Genomic DNA, 27,878 nt, shown 5'->3' with positions numbered 1-27,878 from the left:
CAGAAAGACAAAACCAAGGAGAACAGGGCCATCTTGGCCTGACACCTCTATCAGTACAAGGCCGAAATCCGGAAAGCAAAAAAAAGCCCACTACAACTCCTGAATCCTAAACTGCAAAAACCCAAGCAAGGAACTCCACAAAATCATCTCTGAATTCACCAAACCGGCTTGCACCACGACTGTCCTGACCCCCTCACAATCACTGTGTGACTCACTCTCTCTCCACTTTTACACCACGGCTCTCGAAAGAACAAATACTCTAGCCATCAAACTGGCTCTCTTACATCCACCAGGCAATACTCCCCCCCCTTAGCGGCCAGCCCACCAGCTGCGACCACTACGCAACCAACGTTCGAATCCTTTAGTCCAATATCACCAGAGCAATTTCTCAAGCTTCTATCTGCCCGCAAACCATCTGGCTCCCCGCTGGAGCCTTGCCCGGCCACAACCCTCAAAGAAATGTTCGCTTCCACCTGCGCAGGAGAACACGCAAGATCCATCATAAATGCCTCCCTTTCCTCTGGTATCTTTCCCGACGCATTCAAAAGAGTTCATGTCAAACCATTAATTAAAAAAGCTTCCCTTGACCCTCTCCAGCCCAAAAACTACCGCCCCATCTCAAACACCAGATTCCTTGCAACCGCACCGCCTACTCCCAACTAGATGCAAACAAAGGGGGGTCTGGGAATCTCTCTACCAGCACGAACACAGCCCAATGACCTGTTCTTGGGTGAGTAACCTCTGGGAGAGACTCTACCAAGTCTTTAGCTCACTGTCCTTTTCACAGAGAAGAAATTTCCCCGCATATCAGCCTTTGTCCTGCCCAGGGGCAGTCCAGCGCCGAAATGCTAGGCAATTCTCCTCTGAACAAGAGTACCATCTGTAACCCCATACACGTGTTTCAGCCTTGTTGGGCATCATCAGTGAGGTGAAACTGTTGCCTGTCTAAGAACAGTGAACAAGGGGTCCACGTCTGGATTGCCCTGTTAAATTAGGGTGAAACCCAAAGTTAATGTATGCAAACAAAGGGGGGTCTGGGAATCTCTCTACCAGCACAAACACAGCCCAATGACCTGTTCTTGGGTGAGTAACCCCTGGGAGAGACTCTACCAAGTCTTTAGCTCACTGTCCTTTTCACAGAGAAGAAATGTCCCCGCATATCAGCCTTTGTCCTGCCCAGGGGCAGTCCAGCGCCGAAATGCTAGGCAATTCTCCTCTGAACAAGAGTACCATCAGTAACCCTATACACGTGTTTCAGCCTTGTTGGGCATCATCAGTGAGGTGAAACTGTTGCCTCTCTAAGAACAGTGAACAAGGGGTCCACTGCTGGATTGCCCTGTTAACTTAGGGCGAAACCCAAAGTTAATGTATGCAAACAAAGGGGGGTCTGGGAATCTCTCTACCAGCACAAACACAGCCCAATGACCTGTTCTTGGGTGAGTAACCCCTGGGAGAGACTCTACCAAGTCTTTAGCTCACTGTCCTTTTCACAGAGAAGAAATTTCCCCGCATATCAGCCTTTGTCCTGCCCAGGGGCAGTCCAGCGCCGAAATGCTAGGCAATTCTCCTCTGAACAAGAGTACCATCAGTAACCCCATACACGTGTTTCAGCCTTGTTGGGCATCATCAGTGAGGTGAAACTTTTGCCTCTCTAAGAACAGTGAACAAGGGGTCTACGTCTGGATTGCCCTGTTAACTTAGGGTGAAACCCAAAGTTAATGTATGCAAACAAAGGGGGTCTGGGAATCTCTCTACCAGCACGAACACAGCCCAATGACCTGTTCTTGGGTGAGTAACCCCTGGGAGAGACTCTACCAAGTCTTAGCTCACTGTCCTTTTCACAGAGAAGAAATTTCCCCGCATATCAGCCTTTGTCCTGCCAGGGGCAGTCCAGCGCCGAAATGCTAGGCAATTCTCCTCTGAACAAGAGTACCATCAGTAACCCCATACACGTGTTTCAGCCTTGTTGGGCATCATCAGTGAGGTGAAACTGTTGCCTCTCTAAGAACAGTGAACATGGGGTCCACGTCTGGATTGCCCTGTTAACTTAGGGTGAAACCCAAAGTTAATGTATGCAAACAAAGGGGGGTCTGGGAATCTCTCTACCAGCACGAACACAGCCCAATGACCTGTTCTTGGGTGAGTAACCCCTGGGAGAGACTCTACCAAGTCTTTAGCTCACTGTCCTTTTCACAGAGAAGAAATTTCCCCGCATATCAGCCTTTGTCCTGCCCAGGGGCAGTCCAGCGCCGAAATGCTAGGCAATTCTCCTCTGAACAAGAGTACCATCAGTAACCCCATACATGTGTTTCAGCCTTGTTCGGCATCATCAGTGAGGTGAAACTGTTGCCTCTCTAAGAACAGTGAACAAGGGGTCCACGTCTGGATTTCCCTGTTAACTTAGGGTGAAACCCAAAGTTAATGTATGCAAACAAAGGGGGGTCTGGGAATCTCTCTACCAGCACGAACACAGCCCAATGACCTGTTCTTGGGTGAGTAACCCCTGGGAGAGACTCTACCAAGTCTTTAGCTCACTGTCCTTTTCACAGAGAAGAAATTTCCCCGCATATCAGCCTTTTGTTCAGAGGAGAATTGCAATGTCCAACAACTACCGGCCCATCACCACAGTTCCCTTCCTATTAAACATTCTTGACAGAGCGGCCTATATACAAATCCAACACCACTTAGAAAACATCCACATCCTAGGAGTCCGCCAATCAGGCTACCGCCCACATCATGGCACGGAGTCAGCACTCAGGGACTTGGAAAATCAAATTGATGAGTTCAGGGACATGGGAAATACTGCCCTTCCGCTCCTCCTAGACCTCTCAGCTGCATTCAGCCTAGTAGACCATAGTATGCTCTGTCAACATTTAACATCTGCAGCATCCTTCTCACTGGAAGCGGCCACCTGGATTGTTGGACATTGCAGGGTCGACTGATGCATTTTATTAGGAGCGGTAGGATCCAGGCTTCTTTAAGGCAGGCCGGTACTGTGCCTGTCAAGAAGGAGGAGTTGATGAATGCTGTGATGAACAGAGTTAATGTTTCAAAACACCCTCTGATGAGGGGGGCCGGACAGATGTCTCCTTTGCACCTTGATGCTTCAGGCTTTTTAAAATGTGGAGGATTTCCAGTTCAGAGATTTTGCTGAATCTGAAAATTGAGGCTTCTGGGATACTGTGGGCTGTAGAGGCTTGAGTTCCCAGATGGGAAGGCTTTGAGCTGGCTCGTTTGGCAAGGATTTTATCGAGGAGCATGTCGATTTTATTCAGCATAGCGTTTTGTTTTCTGGTGCACCAAGCTCGATCTTTGGTAAAGGTGGCGGCTGGGGGACCAGGGTTTCTAGTTCCCTAAGAATAGAAAATAATTCTCTTGTGTCTGATTTGGTGTTAGCTATTCTCGAATTGAATGTGGAGGCTTTGGTTTGGATGATGTCTCGCCTGTATTGTTCGAATAGAATATTGAATTTCTGTTGTGTGGTCTCGGAAGGGGGTTTCTTCCAGCAGGTTTCAGCAAGACTTTTTTTCTTTTAAGGTCTGAGATGTCTTAAGTGTAGCAAGAGTTCAGGTGAGCTACAGGTTTGGCTTTTTTACAGCTAATAGGGCAATGGTGTCGATGGCGTCAGGTAAGGTTTTAGTCTAGAGCTCGGATAATTTTTGTGGATGAAGGTTGCTCAGGCATTCAAGTTTGAGGACATCAAGGAATGGTAGGAGGCTGTCTTTAGTTAGCTTTTGGGTGCTGCGGACAAAGGAGGGTGCAAGCATCTTGGGAGAGGGTTTAGTTGGTGGGTTGAGAGGGATGGTGAAGGCAATGATGTGATGGTCTAACCATGGGCAAGGAGAGTTGGAGTTGATGGATGTACAGTAGTTGAGGTGTGATGACCATTCCATTCCAGGGAGTGGCCTTTGAAGTGTGTGGAGTTGCGGATGCACTGACTAAAGCCTAGGGCAGTCAGCACATTTGCTAGTGAGGTAGCTTGTAGGTCAATGCGGTTGTTGAGACCTAGGTATAGGTCTCTGAGGAGAATTGTTTTGGATGTAGGCTTTAACTTATCTCCCAGTGTATCATGTAGGTTGTCTTCAAAGGACAGAGTGGGACCAGGTGGGTGATAAATGAGGTGGATGGTGATAGTGTTAGTTGGGTAGATGGTAAGTCTAAGTGATAGGATATCACAGTTTTCAATGATAGAGGAACTAGGTTGCATACAGTGAAGGTGGTCTCTAGTGATGAGGGCCACTCTACCGCCTCTGGACAGCAGTCTGTTGCTCCTGGAAATAGTGTAGCTTGATAGGATGGGTAGGGAAAGGGCTGGGCCAGATTCTGCATGTAGCCAGGTTTCTGTGATGGCTAAAGCATCCAGATTGTTTGTTGTCAAGAGATCATGTATGTCCAAGGTGTGGGCCTGGAGCGAGCAAGCGTTGACCAAGGCTAAGTTAAGATGGGATTTTCGAGGTTTGGAGGAGCTTACTTTGACATTGGGGGTGTCAAGGCCAGCGTGAGTGGGGCTGTACTGGGATTCCACTGGAAAGAGGTTGAATGTTGTGTGAGGGAGTTTGTCAGAAGGCATGATGATAAAAGCATTGGTGGAGGAGCTGACCATACCCGTGGTGGTAGCTTGAACAATCAACAGTGCATTAGGATCATGGGGGTGGCAACAAGGGTAATCACAGGTACATTCACAACACAAGTGGTGGCATTATGGGCAGGCAGAGGTACATTCCTAACACAAGTGGTGTCAGTATGGGCAGGCAGAGGTACATTCATGACACAAGTGGTGGCAGTATGGGCAGGCAGAGGTACTTTTTTAACAAAGTGGCGGCAGTTTGGGCAGGCAGAGGTACATTCTTAACACAAGTGGTGGCAGTATTGGCAGCCAAAGGTACATTCTTAATACAAGTGGTGGCAGTAAGGGCAGGCAGAAGTACATTCTTAATACAAGTGGTGGCAATATGGGCAGTCACAGGTACATTCTTAACACAAGAGGTGGCAGTATGGGCAGACACAGGTGCATTCTTAATGCAAGTGGTGGCAGTATAAGCAGGCACAGATGCAATAGAATTACAGGTAGAGGCTATCCAGGGTACAATTGAATCACAGCAAGTGGTCACATAGACACAAGCTGGTGGTGATATCTTGTCTGGTTAGGTCCTGGCGAGCATGTTGGCAACCAGAAAGGATATGCTTTGTGTGGTGGTGATGGTGGTGTTTTCCCCAAGGTGCTTTTGGCACGTAATTCTCTGATGAGGGGTGCACAGCATTTTCGTGGAACTTGGGGGTGAATTTAGCAATGCTACTGCCATCCCAGAAGTTGTGGAATGCCCATTCCTTTCCCTTTCCCTGAAATCAGTGCAATCCGCATGCATTTACCCATGTGGCTGTGTATGCCAGATTTGTTTGTGATGGCAGAAGGATTCCTGAGTCCTAGGAAGGGGACTGAAGCGAGGTTGCCTTTGTAAATCTCAGGTTGTTGTCCTGCCATCTTTGTCTTCACCAGAAAATTCACACAGTGCATCTGCCTGAAAACTTTGAGCCCCCTCCACCCCCCAGCCTGCTAGTCATTTAACTTCCTCAATTCATTGTTTAGCTTTAATGGATTTTTCTAGAATAACACAATCTAACGGGGCAGAATATAGATACTAATCGAAGTTGAGTACACTCCCAAAAAGTATTTTTTTATCTTAGAAGGAGAGATTTGAATTGAATGACCCTGTTCACACATGAAAAAGGTTAGGGAAACGTGAAGGTGATGCCTAGACTTTTCAATGATGCATTCAGCTGAGTGGCAGCTCTGTCAGTTTCCGGATGCCGACAGGTTCTAAAAGATCCACTGTTTTATGTTAATTGGCTTGTACTCTTGCATCACTGCTTTGGTGATGATTGCTATGGTAATATAGGCATTGTGGGTGTCCGTAATATCTTGGCTGTTTCCACTGTTGATTAGTCAACATGAGGGCTCTCCCCACGCTCTGCTGGCTTACCTGGGCCATTACATCCAATGTGGCGAACCTGAACAAACATGTCTGAACCAAACATATCAACAACAACCATTAATTTTGGGATGAGGAAGGGAATGAGGACTGCTCCATCAACTGTTCTTGGTACTTTGCTTGAGTACATTGCTGTCCACGTTTTGAGTTCCAGTTTCTTGAGTGCCACCTTGTGAGTTTAGTCCTACCCTGTCTAGGCAAGCTCATCAACTATCAGCCACCCAGAACGTTGCAATCTTCTAAAATATCTTGTTAAGTCATTGAGAGTCATCTGCTTTCAAGCAAATGCCTTAGGTAATGCCTCTGGACTTCAGGATGTCTCCAACAGAGAAGCAAGCTAGAGCTCTCAGCTCCAACTTCCCCATCCTGCTGAACTGTACTGATACAAACGCCAGCACACTCACTCCCTCTGGATATCTAAAGGTCCTAGTCATCTGGTCCTGGGATGCAGGCAGGCTCCAAAGATTGCACAACTGAAGGTTTTTGGCTGGAAGGTTTTGAAATATTAGTTACCTTTGAAATTGCTATGGGTAAGCCACCAGACCATCTTTTTTCAGCTTGCTATGCCATTACGAAATGGAAAAAACCATAAGCAAATTAGGTCTGTCCCACCCAAAAATAAGTATTCCCGCCAAAGCTACTAGGTAACATTGCTTCTGCACAAGACAACAAGCAAACCCATACATTTTCTGCCTAATTGGTTGTCATTGGTTAGATGTTGCTTGGGTTTTTAGGTACAGCAGGCTCTGTACCCAGTATGAAGGTTGATGGCTGGAAGGTTATCAAATAATTATTGCATGTCTGGAGTTGCTTGTGTTTCCATGAACAGGGACAAGGCCCAGGGGCAGGCTGGTCTCCTCCCCTTAACCACAGTACCACTACTGATTTTCTTGTGGCTGGTATCATTCTGCAATGGTGCAGATTTGCTAACAAATGGTGTGGAAGGTTGCCTAGAGGTATGCCCATGGTTAAGATGAATTCAAATCCTTCAACCCAACACATGTTTTCATTATAGTCACACTCCAAAGTTCTTCAAGCAAGTGCCCCTTATGTGCTGCAGAAATGTTATGCAACCATCAGGTGTGGGAGTCCTTGGTGTTTGCACGGGGATGGGGCGGCTTTTACATGATGCAGAAATGTTATGATCAGGGTCGCTCTACCCCACTGTGATAAAAAGTTATTGTTCCCTCTGTTGAACAAAAGTGGGCTTGGTTGCTTCAGTCTTCATCTTTGCACTTGTTCTTGTTTTATTCTCTTAATCACAGGCTCCTTTCTTTTGACTTTGTTTCTCTGGCACACTTCTTGGGTTTCACTCTTGATTTGATTTTTCAAACTTGTCCTCTGCACTTCTCAATATCTGCTCTCTTTCTTATAGCAGTTCTCCTTTTTACAATGGGTTCCTCATTGCTCCTATACTTTTTCATTTGTTGCCTATGTTTGCAACACTCTTCGCCCTCTTGCTGATTTATCTCTTCTTCATTCTGACTCTTCTTCTGCTCTTTTGTCTTTCAACTTCACATCTTTTCTTAATGATAATCTTTATTTTCTTTCTCCTCCTACTCCTTATTTTCCCTCCTTAATAGTCGGTTGGCCTATTTTGCTCTTCTTGATCTTACCTTGAATTCACAATGTGTAGCCTCTGACTTTATTTTTTGCTTCTCCAATAACCTCTCCTTTAGTCCTCTATTCTTTGCTGATTTCTCATGCTTTAATTCTCTTTCAAAGGCCTCACTCAAGTGTTTATTCCAACGGGCCATCCCACTATTGCCCGTTTTGAATCCCTGCCTTATATTCTTTCCTCCTTCCTGTATACTTATCTTGTTCCTTACTTGACCTCTCTCTTCACCTCTTTGCTCTTTCTTTTAAGTATGCCCTTATTTTGCCTAGTCTTCAAAGAAAACACCTTGATCCCTCTGTCCCCTCAAATAATGACCCTATTGCTTTTCTTCTTTTCCATCCAATCCTCTTGTACATGCTATTCATTCTCAACTCTCTCCAGCATGAGTCCAATTATCTTCTTCCCAGTGTCAGCTGGTGAACTTTTTAATTGGAGTGGTGTAAATATTTCCCACAAATATGCCAGAGTGACGGAGCAAAGCAAGGAAATCTGAACCAACTAAGTACAGTTTGGTGGGGTTTTCTCCCTGAGAACATGTTAATGATGGGTTAAAATGGTGCATTGTGCAGCACACTGTCTGTGAACAATTGGGTAAAAAGTAGGAGAATTTTCAATTCGTTTTGTAGGGTATCTTCAATCCATAAATGCAATAGATGCAAGTCACCAGCACTGTACATGATCATTTCCAAACAAATGTTCATGATTAATTTGCCCATAATATATGCCAGTATAAACATATTTACAATTTCACTCTGGTTGTGCACATACATTTCCATAATGGTTGCACCAATAAATGCCATTCCTATAAAATAACATATTCATGTTTTCTTTGTGGATAATGCCAGTAATGATACTATAAGAAAACATGCACACACTGGCTCTGCCAATACACGGCAGTGTCCTCACGTCAGAACATACTCATTTTGGCTGTGCCTTTAAAAATGTCATGCCATAGAGGACGAAACATGTCTGGGGATGATTGCGGTCTCGTGCAGAAGGGATGTGTCCAAGCAATTCTTGCTGGATTGGCTCTATTTGAGTGGGATCAAGCCTGATTTGCATATGATATTTCCCTTTATGTTATGGTTTGGCAGGCAAAGAACGATGGTCTTGAGGGTTGCCCAGAGCAATAACAGAGGTTAAAATTAATTTTAAACCTTCCAGCCATCACTTCTTTTGTTTTGCTATGCCACAATAAGAAAACATGTGCAAACTGGCTTTAGAACGTAGGATAGTCCAGACATTTAATAACACATATCGTGTTTGTTTTACCGTTGATGCCCAGTAGAAAATCCCATGCCACAGTAAGACATAGCTAGAGTGGCTGCACCAAAATACCATTCTAGCCACGTGATAACACATATCATGCTTGGTTTACCATAGATGCACTGTAAAACATGTCATGCCACAGTAAGTAATGGCTAGAGTGGATCCCCCAAAATGACGGTCTAGCCAGGTAATAACACTTATCATGCTTATCAACTGGAAGTTCCGCAGTCTGGATCCTCAATGGGCGTGCAAGGCTGGGGAATCAAAATTCTCCCAGCCTTGCATGGCCCATTGGGCATGCGCGCTGGAGAACTAAACTGTCAAGGGGAAGCCCTGTTTCCCTTTGACAGTTTAAGCTGCCCAGGCAGGAGAGCTCCCTCAGCTGCAACCATCAGGTGTGGGAGCCCTTGGTGTTTGCACTGGGATGGGGCGGCTTTTACATGATGGGTGAGGATTCAGGTGAGTCAGTTACCCTTTGCCCATTATGGTTGGCCACCGCTGCCTCTTTCCCATTTCAATTTGGCACCTAGCTTGCCCACGTGGCTAAAATAACTCTTTTACCTGGCACTCATTTTATCAATGATTTTTCATCCCTATAAGCAATCATGCCTGATTGTTCTCTCGATCTATCTGCAACTTTGACACATTAGATCACTCTAATCTCTGTTCTCCTCTTACTCTGTCTCATTCTGGTTTTCTTCCTATCTTTCTGATCACTCATATTCCGTATCCTGGGCTGGTGTTCATTCTCCCATTTTTCTTATGTTTTGGTGTTCACATGGCTGAGTGCCTGTATGCATTTCATTTTCTCGTTATACTATCCATTTTTGATCCATCATTCACTCTTTTGACTTAAACTGTTGCTTTTATGCTGACAAGTCTCACATCTTTTTCTCCTTCTCTTTTACTGACCAACATCATACTTCTATTTTTGACTATCTTTATGCTAGCCAGTCCTGGAAGCTTGCTTATTCTTCCCATTGTAACTCATCAAAGACTGTACTCTTTTTTTCCTAATCCCACCACTCATGGCTGTCCCTCTCCTGCTTCAATTTATTTTCTTCCTGACTTTCTTAGTCAGTCTTACTCTTTATTCCACTTTCTCCTTCTTCCTGCCACTATCAATTTTAGAATATTGGCAAGATTCATAGAGTTCTTACTTTCTCAGCTATGAAAAACCTTAGTCTCACCCTAGTTTTTTCTTGAGTCTGCTACTGTGCTTGGCTCCTTCTTGGCATTCCAGTGCCTTATTCATCTCTATTTTTGGCTCTCGCCCCATGCTTCTATTGTACCTTCCTTTGCCTCACTTTGCTGGCTTTCTTTTCTTGCCTATCTCCATAGTCTCTACTTCTGATTTGTATTGAAATGTAATCATGGTTTAGTCCCCTTATCTTTCTTTTCTTAGCTCAGTTTAGTCTCTCTCTTTGTCTCTTAATTCTCATTTTTCTTATAATTATTTGCCCTTCACCCGGCCCACCACAACCTGCCTAGTCCTGTTTCTCCTCTTGCTTCTAAACTGTGGAATTATTGTTCCTCTTCCCTTGATTCTGCTTTTAAAATGCTTATTTTTGCATTTCTGTTGAAACGTATCTTCTCTCTTCTTCAAACCATGAAGAATGCACATTCTATTCATGTATTTTATTGTTTCTGCCTTTTTGTAGCTTGTGCACAGCATTTAGTCATACACGCTTCATTAAATGAATACATATCTAAATGTCTTCACCTCTGCGGAAGAGGATGTTCTACTGTCAACAGTTCCAACAAATAACCAGCCTCATGGGTGTTCCCACTCCATTTATAGCTGATTCCTTGCACTGGTTAGTAGCTGTAAAGCCTCCTGCTAAGAGCCAGTGGGGACTTCTCTTTACATGAGTTTCCAGCCTCTTTTGTAGCAAATCCCACAATGCATTGCTCCCAGTGAAATCACTGCGGGGCAGAGGTAAACATGTAGGAAGAATCCAAGTTGATAGAAATAATATTTCCTCTGCCGGAGCGCCCATGCTTTCTTGGCTCTCTCAATTTCCTGCTTTCATCCCGAACAAAGGTCTCTCACTGCTCATATTAATCCCTTCCCTAATCAGCCTCGGCTCTCTAGTCCCAATATGTTTGTATTGGTCCCATTCACATGTAGATGAACTGTGTGAACGGAAAACATTTCTTGGTCTGGGCCTATACCAGCTGCTGTAACATCTGTGAGAACATTGCAGGATGACTCATGTTCAGGCTAGATCAGCTTCAATCACAGGCAGGCATATTTCGGACTTTAAAATTGTGAAAATAAGATTGCCCTAACCTACTTTGTGTTCATATCACAGCAATGGTGATCAGCTGCTTTATATGTATGTCTGCCCAATATTAGAATATGAGGCTGACAAGACACTGCCACCAGGCATTATAGACTGAACAAAATTGCAATTCAGTTTTAATGATGGTCTGCATATTAAAAATAAACCCATTTTGCTTAGGTAATTTGTTAATGTTTAACATTCCTTTGGATTCCAATTGTACTTTCTTCTTTCAATAGCAGTGCCAATGTCCCATAGAATGACCCTTTTCCCCTCACCAAGGGGACCAGGGATGCCCACATGATCTGTGAAGTACTACTTTAAGGCAATATAAGGAGGATTCTCCTGGTCCAATCCATGTCCTCTGAGTCAGCCTATTTCATTTAGCTAGGACCTAATGGTACACAAAGCCTATGTGGCAGCACAGCAAGGCAGTGAAAACTCCTATGCCAAACAAACCTTTGGCCACCACACAGACTTCATGGGCACAAGGGCTCTGTGTTTCCCCACATATCTTAAGTCACACTTACACAGCAGAGGTACTCAAGCATTCCATTCTAGCACCTCGAGACTTAGTGCCACTTATGCCTCATCACCTTATTGTCAGGATGGCGGAGTACAAGTAGGGCATATTAGGGCACTTACAGTCCAGGTACTACTTTCGGTGGGACGGATCCTTGTTTTATACCAAGTCCACCATCACCCAGGTTATACCTCACGCCAGCACGTTTCCACCACGCGAGACAAGGAACAGATGAGACTGCAGTGGAGCTGCTGCAGAGCCTCCACTATATGTGTGAAACCCTAAACCTCACAAAAGCTCACATGCTTCCCGCCAGCAGTTGTAAACTTCCACCAAGCTTTTCCTTTTCAATTAGAGGCTTACCCACAGAACGTGGTGGCGTGCCAGCTCGTGTGATGAAATCACGTGCAGGCAAGTCTGATTCTGTCTAACTTCAATATGGTGGCACAATCATTAAAGACTTGGGTCACTGCGGCTGGACACCTCATTAACCAATTTACTGAACAGAGAATGAGCATTCATAGACAAGGGTGAATACTTACTTAATCAAGGAAAACACCTTGGTAAACCCAATTAGGTTAGGGGCATAACCAATTAGTGATAATCCAAAGATACAGAGGAGCGGCACTATTGTGTGTTGCCACTGATGTGTGTAAAATCAAGTATATAACTTTGCTCTCACGGAAATAAGTTTCAAATGACTCAAAATAGATGCTTAAGGTGCACAGGGGAGTAGTCTCCGGCCTATGGAGACTCAAAAATGCAACTTCCAATCAAAACAGCCTCTTGTTGCCGACAGGTAATCCAAGTGAACTCCCACTGGGCATATAGGGCCTCATTATGAGTCCGGCGGTAACCGCAGCAGTAAAACCGCCTGGTTACCGCCGGACTCGTATTATCATTCCGCCTCCGTGATTCCCGGAATTACCGGGGCATTACAACCCCGGTTTCCCGGGAATCACGGAGGCGGAATGGTGTTAATCCCCATTCCCATTGAGTCCTATGGGACTCAATGGGAATGGGGATCATGGAAACACCGGCAGCATCTCGTAATGCTGCCGGTGTTTCCTCGTCCACCTGCAGGCGGGTGGTGTTAAACCCGCCAGGTCAGACCTGGCGGGAACATCACCCACCGCCGGCAGGAGTTGTGATCGCCCGGCATGGAAATAACGGTGGCGGCGGGTTTACCGCCACCGTTGTTTCCATACCGGGTGATTTGTAATGAGGCCCATAGTCTCTATTTCATTTCATGAATTAAATAATATCTATCCTTCAGTTCTTCGTAACATATTATACTCAAATGTATTCAATGCTGCAAGAGTTTGTAACTGATTCCTAAGTAATTAAATTTGCATGTGTAATCACACCTACATTCATATCATGTCAAAACTACGAAATTAATTGTTGGTTAGCTGTGTCTAACTAAATATTTCACAAATCCAAATCGAAGTAAACATCACTTCTCATCATTGTAAAGGAGAAAGCATCTTTCATGGTTATAATGTTTTTAGTCAGTCAACTCTGCTGTAACATTGTTGCTGATGTGTTTCGGACACATAAGATCCATCTTCAGGGCTTTAGAGTTGAACCTTTCACGACAACAGATAATTGCATTTACATATTCTTCTGTGTGCCTATAGTAAATAACAAATCATAGTGTTACTACCTAGTTATCTTTACTTTATGATAACTCCATATTGTATTCATCAAGTAATACCAATTTTGCTGGTTCATACACTTATTAGCGGCCGTAACTGTTAGATTCCAAGCAAATCTATGGCTAGGAGATCACCATAGCGGCCATCTTCCTAGGTCCCTTAGGATCAATGTTGTGCAGAATAAATGCTTCTGGTAAGTTAAAGCATGAGCTAAGTACCATGATGTTCTAATCATATCAGTGGCCTCTAGATTTTAAACTCAAAAGAGTAATAACGTGTATTTACTTAGGGACAACTTGGTTACGGGACGTGAGGCAATGGACCGTAAAACCGGTCTGGTGCCTCACTCTCCTTTGTATACTCTATGTGGCCGTAGTAACCCTATGCATTCTCAGTGAACGCGCATCACAGGGTGGTGGCCATCTTTCTATGGGACAGTGGGCCTCATTCCGAGTACGGCGCCGACCAATGGCGCTATTAACGCCTTGGTTGACGCCGTACCCGGACCGGCAGCGCCTTGGTGGATGGCGGAATCACCGCCCCATTCCAAGGTTGGCGGGGCGGTAATTCCCCATTCACCAAGGCTCTTCCCCATTCCCAAATGAGCCCCCATAGGGCTCGATGGGAATGGGGAAGATGCAAATAACGGTGACCGTTCATTACGGTCACCGTTATTGGCTTGGAGGCCCCTTTGCGCCCTCGACTTTAACACCTGCTCAAAGCAGGCGTTAAGGGCGAGGGCGCAGAGGGAACTCGGAGTATGGCGGTAAGGGATTACCGCCACCGGTCTCGTTACCGGTGGCCGCTATCCCTTACCGCCATACTCGGAATGAGGCCCAGTATATGCAGAAGTTTGTACCTGTAACTAATAGCAACAAATCCATCTAAAGTTCCACCGAGCAGATAAAGTACTTAAGTCAAAGGTGATTACACTGGACCATTACCTCCTCGGCCCACAGAGAAGTGCACATGGACCAGTTGGTGTATGTGTGTGATTCACAAATGCCTCCAATGGACCCTTGCCGAGATTCTGTTTACCTAATAGGACGACCAGATCACAGAGAATATGACCTGATGTGTTGTAGGGTAGTCATTAATGGTGAAAAACAATCCCTCTAGGACCACCATTTAGCAGCAGGTTTTTAAAGAGCAAAGCGAACAATCTATTAAGGGCTAGATTGGATTGGAACAAATAATGGAAGGGCCCAGTGCCCTAAAGGGAGTGTCACAGACTGGGGATAGTAGCCTGAAAGCAATAGGCAGAGTGAGAGAGATGCTGAGGGAAACCGAGACCCTGAGAGAAGCCAGAAGGTGATCTTGACGATAGAAAAATGCACCTGCAGTTGGACATATCCCAAAGACTGATTACATCTAGGAACTGGGAAATGGAAAGCACATAACCTGATATGCGCATCATCTCATACACTGCAGGAACCAGACCTCGATTCTAAGTAGATACACAGTGTCCACTGAGAGCATTATTTACAGCATGGGCAGAGATGTGCCTTGGAATAAGCTGAGAGAAGTCAATGATTTGCTTAGTGCTATCTCACAGACAATGAACTTGGTAGATGCCAGTCGCAGTAAAGGAGAGAGAAGCCAAGAGCCTGTTGAGGGTCATATCTCAAACAATAGCAGGGCAAGACACAGCAAAGGAAAAAGCCTCTAAATGGCTATGTCCCAGATGATGGAAGAAGACCAGACGGAATTTGAGAATGTTTTGCCCAACAAGGGTAAGTTATGATTGTTTGGTTAATAAAACAACTTAAGAAAGAACCCTGTGCCAAGGGGTAGAAATGCTTACTGGAAGGACAAAGTGCAAAGTATCATCGAGCCCTATGCAAGGGGGAGTAAAGTACTTGCTCATCGTAGAGTGTACCACCTTATACAGGAGGGCAACTGTTGCTAGAGGGTGTTAATGTCTGTGCCTATCACATTGGGGAAAGGAGGGTAGACATTGTGAAGGAGCAAGCAAAGATACTGCTGGGAACTACTAAATGAAACTTTAAATAAAGCCAATACTTGGCTGGCCACTAATCCCTGAGACTGAGAATAAAACAAAGAAGCAGTTGAGCACCATCCGCTGAGTCTGTAACAAATCTGGGAATCGGCTGAACGATCATAACCGAGTACATTTTAGAAATGACTGTGTGCTAAACATGCAGAGCGTGAAAACAAGCAGTACAGGGTGGGCTATATCCAGACACATGGTAGAAGTTAGCAAGTGATAGGATAAGCCACTGTTCCTTAAATAGTTCCTTGGATCATTTTGAGTTGTTCCATCTTGACACCTTTGCTATCAGTAGTTGTTGAGTGATTTCACAGGACTAAATAGATGTTTCTCTTACCCATCTTATTGTGAATAACAATAGAAACATGTTATACAATAAACACAACTTGAGTGTTCCATTGATCCCTTCGCCACATAGCTTCTGTGCTTCTAAGCTAAGCTCAATGGTGCCAATTGAGAATTGTGTAATACCAACTCACTTGTATAAGGCCATTTAAAGGATTGTACATGGGCACTGTCTATTTGTCATGCACATGTTATAGAAGTATGTAACCTAACAGCTGCTTGTTTGTCAGTAGACTATTCAAAGTACACAGTATACAAATGTGTCTATAAATGGACATCGATTATACAGTTATGCACCCAATGAGTTGGCAGACCCACCTGGGTAGAAACCACTAATGCCTGCTTTAAAAGCACAGCATATTTTATGAATGGCATGCGGTTTGACAGTCTTATATTTCATACAGAATTCACTAGATCCCCTGAAATTCTGAAAAACCTCCGAGGTTTCCCTGATAGATAGAACTCACACTAACTGCTTGTTTTCATGAGTGCCAATAATGCAGCTTCTTGTATTCAATTCACACAGGGTTGGCAGTGACATGCGACATGAGTCATACACAATGAAACTTCCATGACCACAGCACTGTGTCTGGGCATGGCCTGGGCTATCTTTAGAGTACATTGATTGCTTACATTGCCCGTTGGGTTGGGACGTTGCCTTTGGTATTCAAATCTAGCTCTGCAGGGGACAGTTTCCTGATAGCAAGATTCGTCCTACCACCTAGTAATGACAGCTTTATGGAATGGGTGGTGGGGACCACCAATCTATAACTGCACCTGCTACCCTCTTTGTAATAAGTCTCCACATCTTTTAAAGACAATGGGCCTCATTACACGGACGGCGGTAAGGGTTAACGGTCACCGTTAATGGCAACGGTGACCGTTAACCCTTACCGCCGTACTACGAGGTCCCTTTGCGGGTTGGAGGAATTAACGCCTGCTTCTTGCAGGCGTTAAAAACCAACCCGCTAAGGGACCTCGGAGCTAATTACGGCACCACAAAATTGCGGTGCCGTAATTAGCGCCTTCCCCATTCCCATAGAGCCCTATGGGGCAGAAATGGGAATGGGGAAGGGCAATGGCGGAAAGGGGATTTACCGCCCCTCCAACCTTGGAATGGGGCGGTAAATCCCCTTTCCGCCAAGGCGGTGCCGGTAATTTACCGGCATGGTCCAGGGTGCTAATAGCACCCTGGATTACCGCCTTCCGTGTAATGAGGCCCAATGTGACTGGTTTTCTTCACTCCTTCGTTTCTGATTGTTTTGTGTACTTCATTACCGCTGGACTTGTACTATCTAGCATGCATCATTTCTGCAAACACATACTATTAGTAAAGGAGTCCCTGCGCCACTAATATTTGAATGCAGTTAAACGACAAATATACTGTAGTAGCCTGTGTGAACTTGCCTATTTCCTATATTTAATATGTTTATGTTCCATTCCCCGGTAGTTCATTGAAGGGACATACAAAACTTAAAATAAGCAAAACAGGATTTTACACCTTTGAAGAAAGAAAATCTTGCCAACAGAAATGTAGCCGGTAAACGACTGTCTAGATAATACCTCTGTATTGAAAAAGTAGCCAATCTAAAAGTAGTCAAAAAATGCAGCTGAAAAGTAGCCAACCATGAAGTGCTAAAAGGGACGTGTTTGGGTTAAGGAGACTTTACTGGCCTTGTGATTGATTAGTCCATGAGGTTAGGGTAAGGTTAGGGGATAGGGTTATAATACATATTATGCCTACAAATAGGGTGTTTGAGCCACGGTGGTTGTGGGGACTGGTGATGTTTGGGTTTGGTTAGGGGTTAGGGTAGATTAGGAATTAGGGTAAGGGTTGTAGTAGTGGTTAAGGTATGCCTAGGGCTAATAGAGTAAGGCCCTCATTACGACCCTGGCGGAAAGGGGTTTACGCCGGCGTAATGCATGGCGTACCTTTCCGCCAGACTACGAGTTCCCGTAGCGCCATGGTGATTTTTACGCCTGCTTTTTGCAGGCGGAAAAATCCATGGCGCTACGGGACTCGTTGTTAATTACGCCACCGTAATTTACGGTGGCGTAATTAACGCCTTCCCCACTCCCATTATACCCTATGGGGCAAAAATGGGAATGGGGAAGGGTAAATGGGGATTGGGGACTTACCGCCCCGCCAAGGTCGGAATGGGGCGGTAAGTCCGCCAACCACCATGGCGGAGTTGGCAGTTTAGCGCCATGGACCATGGTGCAAATTGCACCATGGATCTCCGCCAGGGTCGTAATGAGGGCCTAAGTGTTTTGGTAATTGCAAAAGAAAGGGAGAGGGCGGTTGTGCAGGGCTGGTGATGTTGGCATAGGTAGGGGTTCTGATACCGAGGGTTTGGAGTAGAGTAAGCATTAGGATACATATTAGAAATGTGGTTAGGGTAAGGCTAAGATTGGAATTAGGGCAAGGGCTATGGAATTGGTAGAAAGCTGGTGTTGGGGCTGCTACTAGGGTTACTGTTCATTGTCTATTTTTAGGGTGTCTTCTACCGAGTCACATGCAAATAAAATTCTTTAGCACGTTGAAGGGTTACTGTAAGGGAAAGTCCAAGGGTTCAGTGTAAAAAAGGGTTGTAGTTAGAGTAAGGTTATTGTTTTTGAATAAAGGTAGGGTGATTGTGGATGGTTGCTGATTGCCTGATTTCATTAGGGGTTTGGGACATTGCTCTGTACTTTTGTGTTTTAAAAAAAAAAATGATTTGGTAAACTAATCACTGGCAACATTCTTATGCTTGTATTGAATGACTGCATTTTGATAATTGCTTTTTCACATGGCTACATTTTCCTGGCAACATTTCCCCATAGAACCGTATAATTGAGCAGGGTCCTTAAGAACTTTTACTATAGGCAACATCTTCAGACTTTCCTAAAACGCATGGCTTAGTTTCCTCACTTCCATGTTAACAAACAACACATGGAGGCTCATTATAAGTTTGCCGGTCTGGGAACTACGGTACTGGTAGGCATACCTGTAACATGGTTCTCGGACTGGCAAACTACGAGAGGCCTGGTGGGCAGAAAGGCACCCGCGAGCACAGCATGTCGGATGCACCGGCACCGTTATAAACAGTGCCGTTGCATTCGACCTCCCCATTCCCATTCAGCCCTATGGTGCCCAGAAATGGGTAATTACCGGTTCCGGCAGGGCCGCAATGACCTGGTAATTGCCCATTTGCGGGAGCCGGGAAAAATTCCAAGTTTCCTTGTATGAACGTACAGCTGCAGCCTAGGCTCTTCTCATTCATGCGCTCACTATGTAGGCCCATCTGAGGGGTGCACCCAGTCACATCTGCTACGTTAATGAAATCAAGAGGAGTGCCTCACACCATCCACAGAAAAGTGAGCAGGCCTTGTAGCACTGTGTTCCTTTGAGGCAGGCTGGATTCTGAAGGATTTTATCTTTTTCAATTATTTGTGTGTACATTTTGCAGCTCTGGTCCAGGAAGTAACACCCCAGCTAGCCTGGGGAGAATTTGCCCCCTTTCCCCTCTTCCCTATCCACCCCTCTAAGGGTCGTTTCTGAATCTGCTCTTACTGGTAGGGAATGTAGAGAACTGGACTATAGAGAAATCTGGCTCAAGGGACTACACTTTACAAACAAAATAATAAAAAATGTGCATTTAAGTGGAACATGAGAGTCAATGCAATTTAGACCAATGAAGCAAAACGTCATAAAAATGCAATTTAAGTTTGCAGTTTAGAGAATCCAATCCCTCATAATTAGAAATGTATCTTTAAAAAATCCATTTATAGAAGAAATTGCTTTATAGGGTCAATGATGCACTCAGGAGATGACACTATGATTGCATGAGTGTGTAACAAGTTACTGTTAAATCAATACATATATAGAACTAGCTGGGGTACCCAGCAATGCCTGTGTCCTGATCGAGTGGTGTCTCATGTGCCCTGGAGGATGTTGCTCTTGTCCTCTTGTCGGCAAGACTTGCTTCAGTTGGCTCTGGTGTCTCATGTGTCATGTGCCCTGGAGGACGTTGCTCTTGTCCTCATGTCAGCAAGTATTTCTTCAGTTTGCTCTGGCATCTCATTTGCCCTGGTTGCTCTTGTCCTGTGGCAAGTCGTGCTGCTGTTTGTTGTTGAGTTTCAGAAGCTCTTGATATTGATTTTCGCTTTGCATCAGATGGAGCTTTTCCAAGTGATATTCGTTTTCTGTGCGGCATGTTTCAGTCACTCAATGGCTTCAGCACATTTGAGAAAATGTCTAAGAAAGATTGATTGATTGCGCTCATTACTCATGAAAGGACTTAAGTAAACTGTCACCTTGCCTTTTACCATATTTGGAGTGGTGTGATAAAAAATGTATGTTTTATTCCCTTTAAAAAAAATTTAATAAACACTTTTGAACTGTATATGGTAGTAATACATTTCAAAGGAATAACCAACACATCGAACATTTTGCTTCAGACTCTTTTCAAAATGTTGCCTCCTTCTAGTACCTACTGTAGTAAATCAGGGTGAGCATCAGTAAATGTGGATATCTACCGAGTGAATTTTGTGCATCCAAACATAGACTACAATCTTGCCCCAGACAAACGAGGAATATGTGCAGAATTTGGTAGCAGTGGGTACAACGGTGTGGATTTGTTTAGCCAGACTAACATACACACATACGTAGATTCCACTTTATATATAAAGATGATTGGGAGTGTGCATGCGTGTTCCGTTATTTTCCTCACAGGATTAAAGTGAGAGGCATTTTACCAAGATATTACAAACAAACCTGCTGTCAACTCAAATTATCAAAGAATTGTACGTGAATAAACAGAATTCAAAATCGAATATTAATATGTTTGTGTTGGCATTCATGGAAAAGAGTGTTGGCTGTTACACTATACATTCTAAACTTTAATACATGTTACTGACATCAAATGACATCAAATGACACTATTTTTTTTCAGCAATTTTCAGTTAATTGAAAATGTATTACCAACAATGCCGTTTGGCCTTTGAGTAGTCATAAGTTGTATTCACTTGTCATAAAAAATATATTTGGAGGACGGACAACTATGGTTATTGTTTGGTCAATTCTTTCAACTAACTATGAACAAAACATAGCATATCACTCTGTAGTCCCAAGCAGGTTTTGTATGTTGCTTCTTACAATTCACAATTTTGAAATATAGCACTTTACTAGAAATCCCCTGAACATAAACCATCTGTTTAAATGCAGTAACACAAGTGCTTGGGGTTGAGTTACTAAATAGCAAGGCCATGTCCCTAACATTCACCTTATTAAGATGGAATGTCACACAATCCATGAAAATGCCACACATTGTTTGCAGCTGTTATCTCTGTAAAGTAATGTCGGATAAAGTATATGCACAATATATGTACCTCAATATGTTGGGCTTAGAAATGTGACATTTCCCTTTGGTTTGGTACATTTTAATAACGGACGATTGTAATAGTGTTCATGTTCATTGTCTGGCATAACACATGTTGTCCTCTGGTTCCGGTAAATTGGTATTTATCCTCCATTTTCCTGTTTTCTTGTCTTTCAGTTCATTGCTTTTGCCTCTTTATTCTTCATCCTCGTTTCAATCACAACATTTTGTCTGGAAACACACGAGGCATTCAACACAATTATAAACAAAACGGAAACTATCAACAACGGCACTGAAATGGTTTCCCACTTCGAAATTGAAACGGATGCTGCATTGACCTACGTGGAAGGAGTCTGTGTGGTGTGGTTTACTTTTGAGTTTTTAGTACGTGTTTCTTTCTGTCCTGATAAACTTGAATTTATTAGAAACCTCCTGAACATCATTGACTTTGTTGCGATTCTGCCATTTTATTTAGAAGTGGGACTAAGTGGGCTCTCCTCGAAAGCTGCTAAGGACGTTCTGGGGTTCCTCAGGGTGGTAAGGTTTGTTAGAATCCTTCGGATTTTCAAGTTGACCCGCCATTTTGTTGGTTTGAGGGTACTTGGGCACACTCTTCGAGCTAGCACTAACGAATTCTTGCTTCTCATTATATTTTTGGCTTTAGGAGTTTTAATATTTGCCACAATGATCTACTATGCCGAAAGAATAGGCGCCAGCCCAAATGATCCTTCGGCTAGCCAGCACACACAATTTAAAAATATCCCCATTGGATTCTGGTGGGCAGTGGTTACCATGACAACTCTGGGATATGGTGACATGTATCCTAAGACTTGGTCAGGGATGCTTGTTGGTGCACTATGTGCTTTGGCGGGTGTACTTACGATTGCTATGCCTGTGCCAGTCATTGTCAACAATTTTGGAATGTATTATTCGCTTGCCATGGCAAAGCAAAAGCTTCCAAGGAAGAGGAAGAAGTACATCCCGCATGCGCTGCAGGGGGGCTCCCCCACCTTCAGCCACTCTGACGTGAATCTGGGATACAACAGCACACAGAGTGATACGTGTCTTGGCAAAGACAACCGACTCATGGAACACAACCGATCAGGTAAGATGGAAACCAGTGCATGCACACATAATCCATTTGAAACCAGTTGGTTATGTATCAGGGAGAAATACCCATTCTGCTATAACAGCTGTAGCTTTTTTCCTCCTTACTCCAGTGTGTGTCAGTGGAAAGGAAGCAAAGTGATTACAGTACGACATTTTTCATATTTCTGAAAAGCTGGTTTACACAGTTGGCTTGTTTTGAAGTTAATGCATCACCATGGCATATACTTTCAAATGGTCTTTTGCCTGTGTTTGATGCTATATGCCTGCATGTGGTGATCACGTGCTTGTTGTTTCCCACACTGCAGCACTGCATGCTACATTGCATGGAGTTTGCTTTCAACTGACTATGCCACACTTGCACTACAAAAGGCATGCATCTTCTCAGGAGAATTGCTTGTCTCCTGCCTCACTGTAAACTTATTTTGAAATTGTTATTTTTGGACACTGATGCTACTCACTCAAATCTGTGTGCTTCTCTCCTTTGTGTTAACTGAACCATCACACTTGTTTTCTTTCATATTGTGACTTGTGACATGGTGGTATATGTTGTCAATAAGCTTCTTAGTAAATATGAAAATTATGGTCTTCAGTCACAACCCAAATATATCATTTTCTTTCGCACATAAAATTTATTTGAAAACGATGTCCTTTTTTAGAGCAGACATCTATTTCAATGGTTGAAAACATACTGAATCAAAATTGATTATAAAACACTTATGTGACTCATTAGGTTTCATTAATCAAATATGTCAAAAAGCAGGTTGGTACTGGTTAATTCACCAAATATTCCAACACAGCTGTTAGGGGATGGGACATGTTTGTGCTGTTGACATTGTTCATGTATATCAGTGTGTCTGTCTGTCTTTTGGTTTACTATTTATATGTGGGCGTTTGATATGCAATAGTTTGTGGGTCACAACCTGAGGATGGCAGCAAGCTCTTTCACTGTTGCTCTGTCTCAGCGTTTGATGTCATCAATATCCAACGTTTGATCTGTGATCACACTGTCTCAAATACACGGGGATGGGACATAATTAATGACCATGGAAAGGGAACCGAATTAAACTATAAGCATGCCTTGGGCTGGCTATACTTGACTTGACCTGGAGAATCCAAAGAAAGTAGGCGTGATTGCGTATTGGGCACCACTCTCACAAAGCAACACAGACTCAACGTTTCACTAATTTCTGCGTGCCCAATGGAAAATGGTATTACAGAAGGACGGCATGGCTCCTTCTGTAAAATCAAGTCATTGGGCCTCATTACGGGTTTGGAGGTAGCCATGGCGTTCTTAGCGGCATGGCTGCCTCCAAACTCGTGTCCGGGTACCGAAAAAAGGGAATTACCGGGCCTGGCCAGCTCGCAGGTGGCGGTATGCACATCTGGTATGGCCCAGACATTCATACCGACACCCGCGAGCAAACTTGTAATGTGGCACCCCCCGGAATGAACAGTGCCGGTACCTTACCGGCACCGTTCATTCCGCTAATGGCATATTTCTCACAGGGTGTACTATAATGCATGCTTCCTTCGACTAAACCTTTTTGGGGTTACCATGCAACTCCCATATGCTTTCTAGGAGATGCAGTCAGAGGTCGCAGACCTTAGATTCTAGTGTAGTGGGGTGGGGACCGGAACCTCCTCAGTTGCTGACCGGAGAGCTCTTTCACAGACAGAAGCATCTGGGAGCAGTACCCTTGAAAGCTCACAAGATAAGATGCTCCTAGACCACAATGCCGTGCATATTCAAATGCTGATTGAGCAGCCCTCACTGAACTGTGCAATGGTCCCGGTAAGAGTCTGCATTATTAGCCCTCAGGAGGGCCTTTGCATACACACTTGCCCCCTTCACAACGCCCTCTTTGCCTCCGCCCCACCATAATGGGTGGTGAAATGCAGACCACCTTGTCCATAGTCTACATTCTGAACCTTCCTCAGCTAGACCTTTGACCCACTCTGTGTGTCTGCAACAAGAATGTAAACCGAGGGATTAAAACCTCCAGCATTTGCATAGGACATTCCCCGTGCAAAGGTGTGAAGGGCTATTTGTAATGCATCAGGCAAGGTCTGTTGTCAGGTATTACAGACAAGGCTTCAGAAGAGGCTACAAGATCCCTTTTTGCAACAATGCACACAGCTAAAGTGAATTAGATTTAGGCTAAGGCAGGGCTAGTTTCCCCTCAGACGCGGTCAGAATATTTATTACATGTTCCAGCCCGATTTTTTAGCAGTCGGTCAGCCTCAGATACATTACACAAGTGTTTTTAGTATCCTATTAAACAACTAAACTAATGAACCATGTGCTTGCAGAACAAAGGTAACACCACAGACGCCCCGGGGGCTCCCTTCCTGGGTCTAGCATGAGGAAAACATGTATTGAGGATGTGCAGAAAGGCAATCCTCTACCTGTGAGGGTGTTGTGTGACGACGTTATTAAAAGGCATTTGATCTTCGTAATGTTGAGGTTAGTACTTAATGGCAATGAGGCCATACTGGATACAAAGGACATCGGCAAATGTTTACACAAATAGAGAAAGCTTGGTGTCATTGTGGTGTGGATGGGTAGAGATGACATAGCCCACTTCCATATCTACCAAAAGCTGCATGTCGATGCAAAATAACATTGGTGAGGTGATCAATCTCTAGGACACAAAAAGCGATGGCCAGGTGGACTGATTTAAAGAAGCATATCTGGAGAAATTATGTTCATTTGCGAGAAATGATGAAGACCCTTTAAGACCATGCCCCTTCTCTCAACCGCACGCAAATGGAAAGAATGGATTAGAATTACCATGATCTACTGCGTCGAAGGTCACACATAAATCAGGCCGAATGAGCAAGCACGCACCTGCGCTCTCTGCGCTCTCTGCATGACGTGATTCATTTCCCCGAGGGTCACTTTCTTGGTGCTTCATTGAAATCTAACATTGGATTCATAAGTGTAAAGAAGATGATGAGTTGTAGTATGGCGCTTGCGTTGTAAGGCTTCCCAGCATGCAAGAGGGCAGAAACAATACATTCCCAGCACAATGCAAACACGCTGTAAACACCACAGCAAGGCTCCATTTTGTATAGGAAAATCAGCTCAAAGGATAGAATAGCAAGAAGGAATGTTTAAACCAACTCGCAGTGATAAGCAAACTGTCTAAAGACCTATTTGTTATAGTAAAAACATGTAGTAAAAACATGTACTTTGACAGGGGAGTGGGTCTTTAGCAAGACTCACCTTAAACACCAGCGAGTGATAAATGTAAAGCACTGGATGATGAACAAACAATGGTCATTTTCTGTGCAGATGATGTTATTCTTTTTTAGCCCTTTTTTGCCATTTCAGACGGTGACCAGCCGTGTAAACATCAGGCTTTGTCCTGCTATCCACCAGAACAGTCCAGCCCAAAATGCATGGGAATGTAAGAAATTGGGTCATTCCAAGTTTGGTGGTATGCCGCTGGTAATACTGGTGGGATAGCACCAAACGGTATTACTGTTTCTGCCACCTGATATCGCGGTATTACCGGGATATTATAAACAGCGGAAATACCAGTAATTCCCCATACCATGGAGTCTGATAGGACTCCATGGGGGAAATTGCCAGTATCTCCGGCACTGGTAGTACCGGTGCTGGAAATACTGGCTGATTAATGCTGTTGGGGCCTCAATTATCTCCAGCTCATTACTGGAGGTAAGTCATAAACAAGGAAAATTCCCACAAGCTACCCCACCTTTACACACACTTGTGGGTCAGACCTGGTGTGGCTAATTCCAAAACTCCTTTTCATAAATCAGCAGTTTCATTGGATCAGGATGACTTTGTATTCAGAAACATATAAAAACTCTGCAGATAGTGGTACAACACTTTATTACACACATGTAAGAATAATACAGAAATCAGCAGAGAGAAACTCCAATGCTGCATGCAAGTACTAATAATGCATGAATACATTTATAGTGATGTTAGTGACACAAGTGAGAGAACGATTCATGATGTATATCAAAATAGCAATCCACTGGTGGTGTCAACACAAAATGCTTTTCTGGCTTAATGGGAGGGACAGTGTAATCTCATGCGTTCCTTGTGTGATTGAAGCCTTTTAAGCCATCTTCAGGACACATACTAGTTGGTACTGTATGGACATTGAGAGGCTCATCTCCCGTCAGATGGTATTAACCAAACAAAATACAAAAAACAAAGTACACAAAAATTAAAAGCCTGACCACTATTATAAAAATCTAATAGGAATATTGAGCCACACTTCTGATTTCCCACCTATAATTTCTTCTATGTGTGTAGGGCTGTAAAATATAGATGGCACATCAGGTAATGATGATACGATGATGCAGTCCAGGTTGCTAGGATAGAAAGAGAAGAAGCAAATTTGTCCTCAATGCATCTATAAGATGTATTTTAGGCGGTCACAATAATCGTGTCTAATATAAAAATCAATTTTTGTATGATTTTCCTCAGTAAGAGATCTCTGTCACCACCACATGGGGGGCGTTTCACTGTTTGAACAACAAACCATTGTAGTTCAGTGTGTTTATGTTTTGCCTCCATGAAATGGGCTACTAGCGGTTTGTCTGCGATTTGATTTTTAATACACGAGCGATGCTCGCAGATCTGTTGGTGAATTACTCTTTTTGTTTTTCCTATATATGGGAGGCCACAGGGGCATTTTATCCCGTAAAGTGCCCATTTGGTGAGGCAATTGGTGAAAGAGTCAAGTTTCCAAGAAAGGCAATTTAATTCCACAACCTTCATGTCTTTGGTGAGGGCACATACAAAACATTTACCACATTTAAAGTGCCCCTTCACTGGGGGTAAGACCCACAGAGTAGGGTTGGTCAATTGTCTTGCTTTTGGTTCCTCGCAAGAATGTACCAGTTTGTCTTTCAGGTTATGTGTTTAAATGCAAAACATGGTGTATTGATATTAAAATCATCCGTGTGTAAAATACTCCAATTTTTGAGAATAGTTCTTGTTGGCTGATGACTTATGGGTGAGAAAGACGTTATGCATATGATTTTTTTCACTTTTCATGTAGCTTGTCTCGTAAGACACGTATGCCTATCAGTGTAACATGCTCTTTTTTAAGCTCTCGGATGACTAGAGGGGGATAACCACGTTCCTTCAGTCTGGCACTTAACTGCTTGCTGTTAGTGTCAAAATCCTCCATTGTGGTGCATTTGCGCTGAATACAAAGAAATTGGCCAAAGGGAAGATTTTCCCTTAGGCTTTGGGGATGTAAACTTCCATAAGCTAGGAGAGTATTTTTATCGGTTGGCTTTCTGAACAAATTTGTACCCAACTTGTTGTCAGTGGTTTTGTAGATTTCAAGATCTAAATAGCGGATTCTATACAAATCAGAAGGCATGATAAAGTTAATAAACCAATCTTGGTTGTTGCGCCACTCTAAAAAGACTGGCAACGATTAACGGCCGCCATTCCAGATCATGAACACATCATCAATGTATCGATGCCAACATGTGATGTTTGCATAGAAGGGGTTGTCTTTATTAAAGATGGTTAGCTGCTCAAGATGGTCCATAAATCAATGGGCATGTCTGAGGTAGCTCCCATGCTGGTACCATGGCGTTGTTGATAGTACACACCCTCATATAAGAGCAAATTATTTGTTAGCGCCAATCTGATGCACTCCATGATTAATTCAGTAGGTACTGTCAGATCTCATCTCATCTTCTGTATAAGTA

The 27,878-nt window shown here is 43.8% G+C and overlaps 1 protein-coding gene across 8 annotated transcripts in view; it reads left to right on the top strand.

Moving 5' to 3' along the window:
• KCNC2 (potassium voltage-gated channel subfamily C member 2) overlaps positions 1-27,878 on the top strand; it is a 1,087,529-nt gene that overhangs the window by 853,146 nt on the left and 206,505 nt on the right. For 7 of the 8 annotated variants that reach the window (XM_069629397.1, XM_069629391.1, XM_069629396.1 and 4 more), the window contains exon 3: positions 21,237-22,164. In XM_069629397.1, the coding sequence (XP_069485498.1) occupies positions 21,237-22,164 (928 nt within the window). Of the gene's footprint in view, positions 1-21,236; positions 22,165-22,279; positions 22,334-27,878 lie in introns of those variants that run through there. The other variant, XM_069629398.1, reaches the window with a different exon arrangement.

Source organism: Ambystoma mexicanum, chromosome 12 (assembly GCF_040938575.1).
Source record: "Ambystoma mexicanum isolate Mex_15411 chromosome 12, UKY_AmexF1_1, whole genome shotgun sequence".
Taxonomy (NCBI): Eukaryota; Metazoa; Chordata; class Amphibia; order Caudata; family Ambystomatidae; genus Ambystoma; species Ambystoma mexicanum.
Note: the sequence above shows the minus strand (reverse complement) of the source record. Positions and strands in the feature narration are given on the sequence as shown.